General features: G+C 43.5%; 1 protein-coding gene and 1 long non-coding RNA gene across 8 annotated transcripts in view; one reads left to right on the forward strand and one right to left on the reverse strand.

The window, feature by feature from the left end:
* Window positions 1-15,137, forward strand: part of ASPSCR1 (ASPSCR1 tether for SLC2A4, UBX domain containing) — a 53,285-nt gene that overhangs the window by 1,134 nt on the left and 37,014 nt on the right. For 4 of the 7 annotated variants that reach the window (XM_084492449.1, XM_084492450.1, XM_084492447.1 and 1 more), the window contains exons 1-4: window positions 4,620-4,721; window positions 4,793-4,848; window positions 5,914-6,028; window positions 7,799-7,899. In XM_084492449.1, coding sequence (XP_084348575.1) covers window positions 4,623-4,721; window positions 4,793-4,848; window positions 5,914-6,028; window positions 7,799-7,899 — 371 coding nt within the window. In that variant the 5' untranslated portion in view covers window positions 4,620-4,622. Of the gene's footprint in view, window positions 1-4,619; window positions 4,722-4,792; window positions 4,849-5,913; window positions 6,029-7,798; window positions 7,900-15,137 lie in introns of those variants that run through there. The other 3 variants (XM_084492451.1, XM_084492453.1, XM_084492448.1) reach the window with 3 other exon arrangements.
* Window positions 245-4,456, reverse strand: LOC311420993. Its single transcript, XR_014684639.1, has 2 exons — window positions 3,710-4,456; window positions 245-987 (listed from the first exon to the last, which is right to left on the reverse strand). It is a non-coding gene; the product is annotated as an uncharacterized lncRNA (long non-coding RNA).

Here is a 15,137-nt window from a genome sequence, read left to right on the forward strand (position 1 = left end):
GGTGATGGTTGCACCGGATGATCTTGGAGGTCTTGTCCAACCCTAATAGTTCTATGATTCTACAATTCAACAGCCCTCGAGAGAGGAGCAAGGAAACAGGCTGCCTTTATGAGGAAATTTAATGTATCTGCGATCAAAAAGGTGAAAATAGCGTATTCTCGAAATAATAAGTGGAGTTTTTTGTTTGTTTGTTTTATTTAATTATTGGGCAAGAATTAAGGCTGTTCAGCTGCTGCAACTACACTTTTTACCTTAGCACATTTGGACTTTTAAAACATCCTCAGCTCTGAATTTCCTACATGCATAGCTTGTGATTTCACAATAGGATTATCACTTTTTTTTTTCTTTACTTGTTCAGTTACTCTTACGTACCCAGTCCCAGCTCTGTCCTCAGTCAGATTTTTTTTTTTCTAAATATTTTATTTAAATGCTGATAGTACCATCAGTATCCTAAACCAGGAAAAAAAAAAAAAAAAAAAAGTTAAACTGAGGTAACCCTCCAGTCACATGCTGCATTCACCCCCAATACATTTTTGGGCCCAGCACAATTCTGCATCACTTTATCTTTTACTGCACCACCTTTAAGATCCCTTCCTCACCAGCCATGATAAGTGTGAGCAATTGGTCCCTAGGACCAGCTACAGCAAGTTAAGAGAATTTGCAAGGCTGACAGAGCAGAGGTGCAGCTGGTTAGTTTGCACAGTGTCTGAAGATGTAAATCTGTAGGTCCTGAGTGCTTTGGTATCTCTGGAGTAGTTGGCATAAACAACTCCAGGAGCTCATACTCCACTAGCTACAACAAGAAAATGGGACAGATAATGTTGCTAAACTTCACCCTACTTTCTTAAGAGAAAAGGGTGCTGTTTGTCACACTGATGGGCTTATGTTCTTGATGTTCGTGTTCCATCTCGTTGGGCAGATCTGGAGTTACTGGACTCTGTAACACGTTGTACCAGCTGATGCATTCACGGGTGACACTGAAAGAACCTTAGGGCAAAGAGAAGCACATGTTAATGTTGCAGATCTTTGGGCTTTTGTCCAAAGAGGGGAAGCTAAGAAGTTAAATAATTCCTGTCTTGGCTTTACAGGGCTCCCTCCAGCTTTCCTGTATCTCTTGTTTCAGATAACTCAGGAGGAGGGTTTCTCTCAGAGCACTCTTACTTGTCATCCTTCCAAAGTCCAGACAAATGTTTGTATTACTTCTGTCATGAAGGAGGAAGGGGGCTGTTAGAAGAGTGTAAGACTGTCAGGGTATGGCATGAGAGACTACTTTCTTACTTCTAGAAAATTCTACATTTAAATTTGGTACAATGTAAGTCTGACACACTGAATTTGAGGGAACGTCCGAGTGCATGCAGATTTCAGAGAATTGTACAATACTATCCATCAATGCAACAGCTTCACTAAATTTTAGTCCTTTGGTTACAGCTGTCCTACGTAGATTGCACCCAATATGGAAGAAAGCTCAGGGAAAGCAGCAAAAGAATTGGATACCTCCTCCACACACTGAAGATTTGACATTTTTATGTTGTGTTGATGCATGTAGGGGGCCAACAAGAGATTTTTAACCATTGGGAGTAATGTGAAGGGAGATGCTGTTTCGATTTAGTACCTCTCAAAATGAAATAGCCTGTATAAAATGTTCCAGTATGTTGTAGTGTAATTCAGTATTTTGAAGCATTTTGAACTATGCTATACAACAGGAAATGAGACAGTTCTGAAATTCCCTAGTACTCTGCCAGGACTTGACCTCTTGATGTTTCCCTATCAGAAGCTGGGAGGATTTCTCCAGGAGCCCCATGCAAGGACTTGTGTTTCAGGTGTTTCCCTTTGGCAGCCAGCATTCTTGCACCTGATCTCAGACGCTCTGTGGCCCTGGCTCAGTTAAAGTTCCTTGGCTCATTTATTGGGTCTCAAGTTGATCAAAAGTTGGTCAAAGTGGTGGGGGAGGGAAGAAGGGGTAGAAGATGTAAGTTACCCCACAGAAGGCCACTCACTAACAGATAAAATCTCACATTTGCATGGTCATGCTACTTTACCACCATCTCTTCTGCTATCAGTGGGGGGTAAAGGAACTTCAACAGGGCAACACAGTCCCTTCATAGCCTCAGTACAAAGTGATGTGTGGTTGGAAGCACCCAGTTGAACGTTAGTGGGACTCAGCATGATTAGTAGTACATACCATTAGTAAAGACAGGAAGAAATACTTTACAGTATTGTCATTACTCTGATAAATAGCTATTCTGTATGATATTTTGGAACTGTTTGCAAAGTATTTCTAGATGTTCACAGTTAATTTCCTATCCATTTGAAAGAAAATAAATTTTTTTTTTTTCCCCCCATGCTTTTTCGAGAAACAAACTTCTGCGTTATTCTCTGCGTGAGTGTGTGACTGAATGTAAACATGCATAGTTATATTATGAAATATCTCCCTAATGCAAAGCACATCTAGCTGCCTAAAAAGTGATTTTAGGGAAAGATTGTTCTACAGTTATTACACATTACAGTATTCACTGTAATCACTAATGAAAAGCAATTTCTAAGCACTTTTTAGCATGATGGATGTTGTTTTGCTGAGGCTCACCTGGTAGATTTGCAGGCATGCTCTTATCCTGACAGTGGCAGAAATCTGAATTGTTAGAGATATTTTCAGCAATTCCCTAATGAGTTCCTATTACTTCGTAGCACTTTAATGAACTCCAGGTTGTAGTTTCCTCTCCCTTCTTTCTCTCCTGATTCTTCTAATTTCAGATAAATATTTCAGATTAGAAGTGGCTCTGGATATGAAATGTGACCATTAACCTCCATGCAACTCTCTGATTATGATATGCCATTAAAAGCTAGATTCATCTCTCTAATCCAGCCACTTGGAAATTTTTGGCTCAAATTACATTGGTATTTTTTTTAACAGGAGCAACATTTCTTTAAGGGATGTGTCACTCTCAGATGCAAAATAGAAAACAGCTGCCTCTTTCAGACATCAAATAAGAACCAACCCCATCCAGAAACAAGACCAAATTTTTGGGCTCCATGAAAACCAAGATGTATCTTTTTAAATTGAATGGCTGCTCCACCTCAGCAGCTGACATTAACATAGCCTTTTTAATTGTTCCTTTTTCTTCATACCTTCTGTTGAAGGTGTAACAGCAGGATATTTTTGTTCTGTGATAAGTACTTGCAGAGCTCTGGGTTTCTACCTTATTTTAAAGACTGAGAACTTACACACCATAGATATTTGTTGCCCCTTTTGTAGGCATGTGAAAGTTTACAGGACAATCTTACCCTTAAGTCGTAATGCCTCTTCACATTATATTCTACAGCAAAATGCTCTTACAGTGGCAGGGAATCACAGGAAATATGTTGATGGACTTAGGAGTGTTACAGAGATGGTAGTGGAGAATGATTAGTGATTGTCTTAATAAAAGCTGGGGAACACCAAAGAATAAGTTCTAAAACATAATTAAGTATTTCTGTCATGCAACACAACAGAACTGTGGCACCCATTGCCTCAGGATCTTGTGGATGCCAAAAGCTTAGACAAGGGGGTTCAAAACACAGCTGAGCATGTTTATGTAAGAAAAATCCAGCAGATGTTATTAGATGTAAAGATACAACCTCTAACTTGGGAAGCCCAGAAGGCACTAATTGCAAGGTGCTCAATGTTTTTCTTTCTCTCTCTTAGGCAGTGGGATGCTCTAATTTGTCTTACCACTAGTGTTCTGTTTGTGACACTGTGTAGACACTCATTTGACGATGGGCATAACGCTCCCCTCTTCTGAGTTTCTCTCTGAAATGAGTTTGTCGCTATAGTTTTTATATTTTGCCAAGGGGTACCTTTCTTGTAGCATTGGTATTTTCAGTATTTAGTCACTGTCATCACTGCTTGCTCAAGAGGAAAGAGCTTACATCTGCAGAAGAGGATTCTTGCCGTACATTCAGCACGAGTGCGCAGCCTCCTCAGCAGACCCTTAGGCTTAGGGTGAAGAACTGCTGCTGGTGCACGTGCTGTCCGCTGCCTGCGAAGATTTGCTACTTCGCAGCGCTGGCGTGCTCAAGGATCTGACCTGTTGGAGCAGGCTGCTCAGGGCCGGCGCCCAGGCGGCTTCTGATCTCCAAGGAAGGAGGAGGCTCCGCAGCCTGTCCGGGCTGCCCGAGCCAGTGCTCCGTCACCCGCCTCGGAAGAGCGCTCCCTGATGCCGGGCCGGGCCCTCCCGTGTCCCCGGCGCCGGGCCCTGTCCCTCTGCCCCTCGCGTTTCCTCCGGAGCCCCCCGGCCCCCTCGCTTTCCGCGGAGGGGAAGGCCGGACGGTCTCGCTCTGCCTTCTCGCTCTTCTTCCGAGAAGCCGAGCGAACCTGTGCCACCGGCCGCGTGTCTGTCGCTCGCTGCCCTCCCTTCCTCGTCGGGCACGCGTTACCCCGTTTCCCTGCCTTTGTTCTAAGTGCCGCTCGTGCTCCGGGCCCCGGCCGTGCCGCCGGGAGCCGCTCCGCGCCCGCCGGCCCCGGCGCCCTCGGCCGCTGCGGGGCGAGGCGGGGCCGCGGCGGGGCGGGCCGCGGGCGGGGGCGGCCCGGGGGCGGCCCGGCCCCGCCCCGGCAGCGCGGAGCCAGCGCCGCGGCGGGCGGGAAGATGGCGGCGGCGGGCGGGGGGGGAGCCGTGGTGTCGGTGCTGGCCCCCAGCGGGCGGCGGGTCACGGTGCGGGTGGGGCCCGGCACGGTGCTGCTCCAGGTGGGTCCGGGGCGGGGGCGGCCGGCGGCGGGGCCGCGGGCCGGCCCCTGACGCCCCTGTTCTCTCCGCAGATCCTCGAGGAGGTCTGCAGGAAGCAGGGCGGCAGCCCCGGCGAGTACGGCCTGAAGTGAGTCTCACCGCGGGGGTCGGCCGGGCGGCAGCGCTTCCCCCGTCCCGTCCCGTCGCCGGGCCCGGCGGAAGCCCTGCCCCGCGCTGCCCGGGGGCCGGGCCCCGCCCGCGGCTGCTCCCCGCGCCGGGCCGCGCTGCTGGCGAGGCGCCCGCACGGTGCCCGCGGCCCCGGCCCCGGCCCCGGCCCCGGCCCCTCTCCCCTCCCGTCCCTGCTGCGGACGGCGCCGTCGGCCTGCAGCCCGGCCGTGTGGGCGCCCTGTCGCCCGCCTGTCCCCGTTCACTGAGCGTGGCCTCGTCCCGAGGGCGGCCGGGGAGGCCTGTGTGAAACACGCGTGGGAGCTGCTTGCTGTTCGGTGTGGGCGTTCTTGTGGCGGGTGGGCGGGCGGTCTTAGAGGGGCCCAAGGCGTCCTTTAGCTTCTTACTGAGGCTGGTGTTTGTTTTAGTCATTGCCACAGCTGTGTAGGTGCTGCGTGATAGTGCATGAGGAAATCATTCGTAGTTATCACGGGAGAGAGGTCTGTGCTGTACAGTTAAGGTTATGCTCTAGAAAAGTTATTTTGTTTTAGTTAAGCTCTGGGGTTCTCCTAGTGCTGAGTTCCATTCACTTTTAGGACGTGTGCTGAAATCCTGTGTACCTTCCGTGAAAACACTCCCTTCCCTGCCTCACGCTCACTTTTGCTAGTTGACAGACTGATAGGAACTCTTCTGTCTTACCTACTGTTTTGACTATATACTTTTACAGTATAAAAATCAAGAGCTTATTCATCTCACTGGCAGTAAAATACATTTTTATTTAGTGTTGTATGCAGCATGTGAATAGGTATTCAGTTGTTGTTTATCTCTTAAAACCTGAGTAGGAATACAATTAGAGGATTTTATCTCTGACCTCTACAACCTTTAGTATTTTGGATAGGCAGTACCATCTTACTCTATGGCTTCCAACCAGTCTGTGGAGAGTTCTGTTGCTTCAGACCTGGATGTTGCACTGTTGCCAGTCCCTAAAGTGATCTGAAGGTTGCATACGATGGTTCCTGGTGTCTTCATTTACTGTATTCTTCTTCAGGTTTCAGAGAAGCGTGTTGGATCTCTCTTTACAGTGGAGATTTGCCAGACTACCCAACAATGCCAAGCTGGAGATGGTGCCAGTCTCTTGCAACAGAGTGGGAATTGGAAATACGGTATGTTCATTTCACAGTGTGACCTGATTTGTTTAGTTTTTCAGACATGCTGGATATGATCTTGTCATGTCTAGTGAGCAGGAACATGTTCAGGCTTGATCAAAATGCACGAGTGGAAGACTATCTGAAGAATAGTGGAGGCGTGGTGAAAAAATAGATGTAGGAAATTAGGAGCTGGAAGTCTTTGCTTACGGTCCATATGGTGGTGGTGTTCCAGTGACGTGTTGGTGGGCAAGGGGATCTTTTAGGGGGCTGGCAAACTTAATAGACGTAAATGTATAAGATGTTAAAGATCACTGTTGGCTTTGCTCAACAGTTGCGTTAGTTCCCTTTCCTAATTTCTATTTCTGTTACTGTAGTTTGCTTCTGAGCTTCAACTAAAATTTGAAATTCTTAAAGAATTCACGATATGTTCACACAGCTTTGTAGTTTTCTCTGATATGTGCTGTGTTTAGCATTGTTCTAATGTTCCTATTTATTATTATTTGCAAAGGGCTTATGGACGCTTTGTTCTGTAGGAATTATTGTCAAGTTTAGGAGACTTAAATCTTTTAATGCACGTCATTCTAACAGCTGGAGACAGAACTTTTAAAACAATGCAGAGATATTAATGAACATAAACATGTTATGTGGTAAAAATGATGTAATGGCAGGTGATCTAGGGGTGCTATCGGTACAGTTGTAGTGATAAAGTTATTGACATTTTTCTTATATGTTTGTAAACTTAGACCAGTGCCAATTATCTCCTATTATTTTATATAGAGCCTGGGATTTTGAGAAAGACTTTTTCTAATGGACTGAATGTGACTTCCGTGACATACTTAGCTTTGAACTGTTGCCCAAAAAACTGATGCAACTGGCAGTCTGAATTTCAGGGCTGGATTCTTATGGAATGGTGATGTCAGCTGTCATCAGTCTGCTGTAGATGAGAAAAATCTAAGGCCTGTATTCAGCACTGAAGAAATCAGGAGGTCATGTTAATGGTAGTATGAAACTACTTAGTTTTGTTGGCTAGTTGTTGATGATGCCACTGATTTCTTTATTAGAAAAATTCCTGTCTCCAGCAGATCACAATTTGCAGTCCTGTAAGGACTGGCAGGAGTTGTGGCAGATTACAAACACATTCTTTCAAGGAAAACACTGCAGATTACTGGAGTGTGTGGTGTCTATTTTCATTTCCTAGGGGAAGGGGAAGGATGCAGATTTTGGTGGGGACAAATTAAAACAGAAAACTGAAATCAGCTGTCCCGCTTTTCTGTAGGCAGATAGTAACATTAGCCAGTACCATGCTATGCATTCTCACAGTAAGAAAATATGTTACAGGTTGTGCAGCTGAGAGGAATACAACAGATTCATGTGACCTTATTAAAGTGGTAATTTTTCTAGCAGTGCTAAATGTGTACTGTGGGCTTGGACTCTGAAAGCAAAGCTGTTAATTTTATTCTGCAAATCTTTCTAAATTGAAGTTGCACTGTCATGTTAATTTTTCAGTGATGTGAGAGGAGACTGAATGAATTGCCCAAAGAGAGCTATTTACTAAAGGACTAAAATCATAATATTCATAGTAGAATAGAACTATACTGAATATTAACTTCTAAAACAATCATTAAATACTAATTGTTTTTATCTAATGTAATAATTTGCAGCAAGTGTTTAGAAGAAAGTCACAATTTTTGGTTAGCGTGTTCTAAAGATCAAAGAAAACACTGAAAAAAGTTGTAGTGAAGAAATTTTCATTGAATTCTTGTATTTACTGTGTTGTTCCTATAGGTTCGGATTGCATTACAGTTAGATGATGGCTCCCGTTTGCAAGATACCTTTCTCTGTCAACAGACTTTGTGGGAAGTTCTGAACCATTTTGCAAAGACCAGGTAAGCAACTCAGTGGAAAAAAAATACTTGTTTGGATGGGTCTATGTATGACAGTATTTAGTTGTTGTTACAGTGTGTTGTGGTTCAATCCCAGTAGGCACCTAAGCACTGTACAGCATCTTGCTCTCTCCTGTTTGTTCCCTAGTGGGATGGAGCAAGAGAATCAGAAGGCCAGAAGTTAGAAAACTCATGGGTTGGGATAAAGAGTTCAATATTTTTTTTTTAAACTCACTTTAAAAAATAAATAAATGGGAGGGGGTGGGAGAATGACGTAAAACACAATTGCCCACCACCAGCTGACCGATTCCCACCCAGTCCCCACGCAGCAGCACCCATGGTAAGCTTTCCCCCAGTTTGTGGAATACAATGCCACATGGTATGGAATATTCTTTTTGCCAGTTTGAGTCAGCTGTGCAGATTGCGTCCCCTCCCAGCTTCTTGTGCGCCTCTGGCCTCCTTGCTGACAGGGCAGTATGAGGAAAAAAAGGCTTCAACTGTGTAAGCACTGTTCATCAACAACTAAAACATCAGCGTGTTATCAACACTACCTTCATCACAAATCCAAAACCTAGCACCATAGAAGCAACCATGAAGACAATAACTCTATGCCAGCCAACATCACCACACAGTGATCCAACTAAATCGTGCAGAATTGTAGAATTTACATTTCATTGCATTTTTTTCCTTTATAACACAGATGTTTGCCTTTTCTTTGCTGTTTCATATTTGACAATCCATTGTTTTGTTGCTATTTTTTAATACTGGACTTGCAGTCTTGGTTCAGGGCATAAACTGGAAACAAACTGCAAAGGCCAGAAAGAAACTATATACCTGGATGTATTGCTGCATTGTTCTTTTATACAAACTTATTTAAAGTCAAGTTACTTCCAGAGCTGAGAAGCTAGTCTAGAATATCTTCATCACTAGTATTTTTTGCGTTGCGGTTTCACGTGGTAGAGAGGGTTCTTAAGCAAGTTGCTGTTGCTTTTGGGACATGAGCAGATCTCCAAGGAAATAGTTCTCAGCAGGCTGATGTGGCTAATTAACTCCTGATTAACTCCTACTTAAATGGAAAAATATTTGGTCTTACATTTATTAAATATATACGTGGGTTAGAAATCTTACTGAGTCTGGTTCATTGCTTTCCTTTGTCTCTAGCTTTGACTTTAAAATGCAGTATTGTTTTCAAATGTCAAGCTAAAAAACTTTTCTCTGTAGACAGTTTTTATTTTTTTTCATGGCTTGGAAGATGGAGCCTTGAAGCTGTGACAGCCATTCTACTCTGAACAGAATTTCCAACTTTATTTTTCTTTTTGTATTGTTGTTGGTTTACCTTTCTCTTGGTACAGTGTCTTTTCAGATTTTGTGTTTCTAGCTTGCTTTTTCTCTTGTATTCCTCACCTTCTACCAGTTGTTCTGCGCTTTTTCTAATGTGACTAAGCTTGCTTCTGTTGCACTCAATCCTCCTGCTCCTCTGTACAGATGCTGTATTGTGCAACTAGGAACTGTTTTTGTTAATTTCTCAGAACACTTACATACTCATCAATCTACAGAGATAGTGGTGATCTGTGTGGAAACTTCTTAAGTCTCCAAAGCTATGGTGCTAGAAAAGCTATTAAATAAGTGGTCACTGGGAAGGGACAGGTGATAGTTCAGTAACCAGTAGTAGTTTCAGATAAGCTCAGTCTTTCAGCGTACACTTAGAGGATGCAAAATCTTGGATTGCCATTTGTCATCTGGGCTGGAGCAATTGACCAGTTATGGGTATGCATTAGCATTAGACTACTGTACTAGCATAAACTACTTTAAATGAAGTTTGATGTTGCTTATTATGTACTGCAATTGGAATAGCCTAAGAAACACAGTTCTGAGGATGAATTGGTCAAACTTACCTCATTAAGTCAGGGTAGCACAGTTGAGTTGTGTAGCTTGAGTTGCTCTGGAGCTGTTGTGCTTCCCAGGGATGCACTGTTTGTTTTCAGCCAGCTTAGCTCCTGTTCTGGTTTCAGTTAGAACAGAGTTAATTTTCTTCCTAGTAGCTGGTAGAATGCTATGTTTTGGCTGAGGATGAGAAGAGTGCTGATAACACCCCGATGTTTTAATTATTGCAGAGCAGTGCTTATACTGAGCCAAGGACATCTCAGCTTCTTGCTCTGTCCTGCCAACGGGCAGGCTGGGGGTGCAGCAAGAGCTGGGAGGGGACAGACCCAGGACAGGTGACCCAAACTAGCCAAAGGGGTATTCCATACCATCTGATGTCATGCTAAACAATATATAGGGGTGGCTAGCTGGGGAGAGGGGGCCGGACTGCTCGGGGTTAGGCTGGGCATTAGTTAGCGGGTGGTGAGCAATTGCATTGTGCATCACTTGTTTGTACACATTATTATTAGTAGTACTATTATCATCATTGTATGATTATTATTGTTATTATTATTTTCCTGTCTTATTAAACTGTCTTTATCTCAACTCACGGGTTTCACTTTTCATTTCTCTCCCCTGTCCCAGAGAGGGAGGGGGGAGGGTGAGCGAACGGCTGCGTGGTGTTTAGCTGCCGGCCGGGTTAAACCATGACAGCTCCCTGAATGGCCCATAACAAGATCAAATGAGTGCCTAGTGTCGGCCCAAGGGAGAGAGTTAGGATCATGGTGTGTGTGTAGGGGGGGGCGGGGAAAGCAGGTCAAAAACATCTTCTGAATAGCAGCAATGGATTGAACAGTTACTGCTCACTTCCCACGCTCCTGTCTAACTCCCCTTGTAGTATTTGTGCAGCTTCGTGGGGAATTGGCTTACATAGCTGATTTGGCTGAAAAATAATGTTTTCCCTGTTATTTTTCAAGTAGGTCAGTTTCCTAATCCAGGTAAGGGCTGTCTCTCATAGACAGTTATGGTAAGAAGTATAATGTGTCTCAAATAAGGATCCAAAAGGAGGAAGCAGATAGGTAGAAATGGTTTGTGACAGGTTTTTGTTTTTTTTTACTCAAAATTTTGTATCATCAAAATATCTGCTGTGCGGCATTTAACTCTTAAATTGAAAAGGACAGTCTTTATGTAAATACTAGACATTCAGATTTTTTTTTGGAGTGGGAAAGAAGTAGACAAGGGGAATGGAGAAACAAAACCTGGGTTTATTTTTGGGGGTGTTTTAAGGCCTTTCTTGTGCCTTATTACATACTTGGTGCCCCCTCGGAGACGAGTGCCTGTTGTAGTTGGGGAAATGCTAGACTGGTGGAGGTTTTATTTGTTACAGGACGTAGTAACACTACTAGTCAATATACATACTGCTCTTTTTAGGATTATAACTGCCAATCTGTGCTAAGTGTTATTAACTTCAGTTCACAAGACACAGCTGTTCTTTTCTGCTCTCTGGAAGCTGAGCTTAGATGTTTGGATGGACTTTGCAGACTTTTGATTAAAGTCAACAAGCAGCAGAGATGCTGTGTGTGACTTGCATAACAAGCTGGAGCTGTATCCATCCGTATAGATTTCAGGGGTTGTGATGCTTTTTAGTATGTACGGATGCAGTTGACTGACTAGTCATCTAGTTGTTGACTTTTGCTGAATCCTTCCCTTGGATTTCCAACTGAAGATGTTTTCGTGGAATGTTCAGCTGCTGTGAGTGCGTGAGGGGGAAGTATTCTAAATCCACTGGAATTTCCCCCAGGTCTCCAGCGTCCATCTTGGCTAATTGGGTCTGAAGAAGGTCTGGAAGCTATTGTAAATCTGCTCCTCCTCTCAGCGTGCAGCAGTCCTTGCACAAGATGTTTACAGGCCCTGTCAGATCACTACATGAAGGAATCTAATCTGCCTGCCGTTCCCCTTCTGAAGAACAGCACATCAAAGAAATGACAGTGTGTTTGATGTGTGTGCTTGCCTCAGTGAGTGAATGTAATGGATTAACAGCAGCTGGAGGAGGAGCCTGCTGGCTTCCAAGAGTTACACAAAAATAAGTCTCCCAGGGATCTTTGCTTGGAGTCTGTTCTGCACAGATTTGGTCGAGGGCACAAGTGTTTTAGCATCAGGCCTGGGAGAACTGTTGCTTTTCAGTCTTCCACTCTTGCTTCTGTGTCACCTTCATCAGCTTTGTTGACTTTTACATAGAAGTGATTGCAGTCAGGACACTTGACAATTTTGACAATGGCTATGACTCCTTACTGCTTTTATGGTATTATTCATTAAGTTTAGATATTTTCCATGTATTTTCAAAAGGCTGTTTAATCAAACGGTTCCTTGGATTGACATGAAAAGAAATTTTGGGAAGGTGAATGGAGCTAGTTTATATAAGTCAAATTGTTTTGCTCTCTTATGGGTCTTTTGGGTCAGGATGTATGTTTATTCCATTGTGCCCTCTCCTCCTAAATTGTGATCATCCAACTTTAATGATAGGCAACCTGAGGTTTAAACTTTATTACTGTGGGCTGCTTTTGTCTGCCCTTTTCTGTAATTTCAGGGAGAAACTGTAACCAATAAAGAGTCTGAACTGTTTCTTCCATGTCTCAGCAGTCTTTTATTTTTATCAGGGATTTCTATAGGGATATAGGTGATCCTGATTGGAAGCAAAAACATTTAAAATAAGGTAGGGATGACTAGCTCTACTGGCTTGTCTGGAAAAGTCTGAGCACACATGGTCTGTTATGATATGCTAAAAGTAGTCTCTTAGGTGCTATTTTGCTCCAAACTTCCAGTGAGGAGACAAGGGTGTTTGTTTGTTTGTTTGTTTGTTTGTTTATTCTCCTTCTTCCCCTTTCCTCATCAAATGCTAGCCTTTGGAGCTTAGTTACTGCTGCAAAAGGAGTAGGGGAGGTAAGAGCCTGGGTCTGGAGTTACAAGGTAAAGCTCAAGGATCACAGCGTGGACATGCGTTATCTAGCACAGCACTCTGGCAAGGTTTGCCTTCCTTGCCAGAGTGTAAGCAAAACCCACTCATTATTGGAGTCTTTTTTTTAATAGGATTGGAAGCAGAAGTGACAGCTGCAAAATGCTTCTTGAATTGAGTTACTCAGAGGTTTGTGATAGTCTGCGTCCTATATGCTGATGTTTTGCTGCCATTGCTTTGAATACACTAGCAGTTTTAGGATTTACAAACACAATTGTAGGTAGGATCTTCCTGCTGTATGGGAGAATGCCTGGAATAATGGAACCAGCTTTCCACCCATCTTTGGCAGTAGTTTCAATTACTCCAGTGTCTAACTGAGTAACAGCAGATGAGGGGTCACATAGGAATAGTCATACTGGTGCAAATAGTTGTTCATCTGCTACAGATTGATTCCTACAGAGCATTGTATATGGCTTTCTATCCTTGACAGAGTATAACTGATTGCAGTACTGTATGTGGTGGCAACCTATTTTTTTTTTTTTTGATCATCTAGAAGGGTAATTGTTTTTCATAATCTGAAGGTTGAATGTAATAGCTAGGATGCTCTGGGTTTGTCTGTCACTTCCTGCATGGTAGCATTTGATGCATTGGTTTGGTTGGAGAAGTGTATTCCCCCTCTAAATAAAATAAGAGATACCTCAGTACTGAAACCATTCGGATATGTTGCAGCTGGTCCCATAGTAGTTCTCAGCCCCTCACTTCCCTGAATGAGACCCATCCCTCAGGACTGGTTTTACAGGTTGCTTTATTTGGATTTGTTGAGTCTAGCACGCAGAGCCTGTCAGTTTTGTTGTGACTTGCCTTGTCCCATATTATCATGCTGTTGCATACTTTATTTAGAAAGGCTTAAGTTTTAACCTTTAGATCAAGGCTGGAGATAGACTGTTGTAATTAAAGCAAACAGAAATCTGAATTCTGGCCTGTGCTTAACAGGTTTGCTCTCCCACATCCTCCATCTGGAACTCTTTGATGTGCTCTTGCTCTTGAGGATTACTCAAGGATTGAGTATTGTTTTCCAGATGGTGTGTTCAATTCTGAGTGACTCCTGATTCCAGCTACTTCACTTATATTTAATTGAAGCTGCATTTTTAGTCTAAATGTAAATATCCTTGATGAATTTTTCTAGAACTTAATGGCTATATCCTTTTGTTTTTCTGCTCTATAGACTCACTGACTCTTTCCCTGATCATTTATTTCATATCACTTTGTACTGGGCTAACGAGATACATGTTAAAATATTATGCAAAACATCGATTGTATATATATTCTTCTGAGCTGCTAATCTGTGATCTATTTTGGACAAAATAGAGAGACTGCATAAGGTATTGACAAAGCTAATGGTGTTACATAACTCCAATTGAACATTATGATGATACTTAAGATTAGAGGAACCACTGCATTGAAAGTAGTACATTGCGTTTGGGTACACAGACCCATCTTCTGCTGTGCAAGCAGATTGATAGTGTGCTAAGGGTTATTTTGCATCCTTACCTGGATAGAGAATCTTATTCCTGTCTTAAGATGGTCTTTCTGTAATAATGATTATAAATAATCACCTTTGTGTTGGGTTTGTTGCATGCCTACTTGTGGTCTTAACAGCTACAAAGTAGAAACTTCTCTAACCACAGTAGTCAGTGTGGCCACAGCACAGACATACTCCATAACGTGCAGTCACTTCAGGATTAGTTACTTGGTTGACTGAATGGATTTTGGCTCCTGCTTAAATGATCCTTTTTCTTCATAAATCTGGGAGATAAGTTTGTGGCTGGGAGTATTGTAATTTAAACACACACGTTTTGGGTTACATGATGCTGAAAGCAGGATGTTTTAAATAATGAACCCAATTCATTTAACTCCTTTATAGGAAAGTTAGAAGGAACCCAGGCTTGCTCACTGATTCCCTTTTCTTACAGGCTTTCCCTGTTCCACCCCCCAGGTATGATGATCGCAAATTAAAGCATAAGATAGAGAATGAGTCAGACAGGTCCAGAAGGTAGTTGTCAGTGGTACAAAATCTAGTTGGAGGCCAGTAATAAGTAGAATGCTCCAGGGCTCGATGGAGGGTCCAGTCCTGTTAAACATCTTGATTAACGATCTGAACAATGAAGTAGAGTGCACTCTAAGCAAGTGTGCAAATGACATGAAGCTGGGGAGAATAATGGATTTCCCAGAGTCATGCTGCCACCCAGAAGGACATGGACAGGCTGGAGAAAGGGACTGACAAAAACCTCATGAAGTACAGCAAGGCAATGTGCAAAGTCCTGCACCTCGGGAGGAACAATCCCAGACAACAGGATGTGCTGGGGCCCCTGTGCAGCTTGAGCAGGGGTGTTGGACCTGAAGGCCTCCAGAAGCCTCTCTTGTC

This window comes from Aythya ferina (genome assembly GCF_964211825.1).
Source record: "Aythya ferina genome assembly, chromosome: 18".
NCBI classification, from domain to species: domain Eukaryota; kingdom Metazoa; phylum Chordata; class Aves; order Anseriformes; family Anatidae; genus Aythya; species Aythya ferina.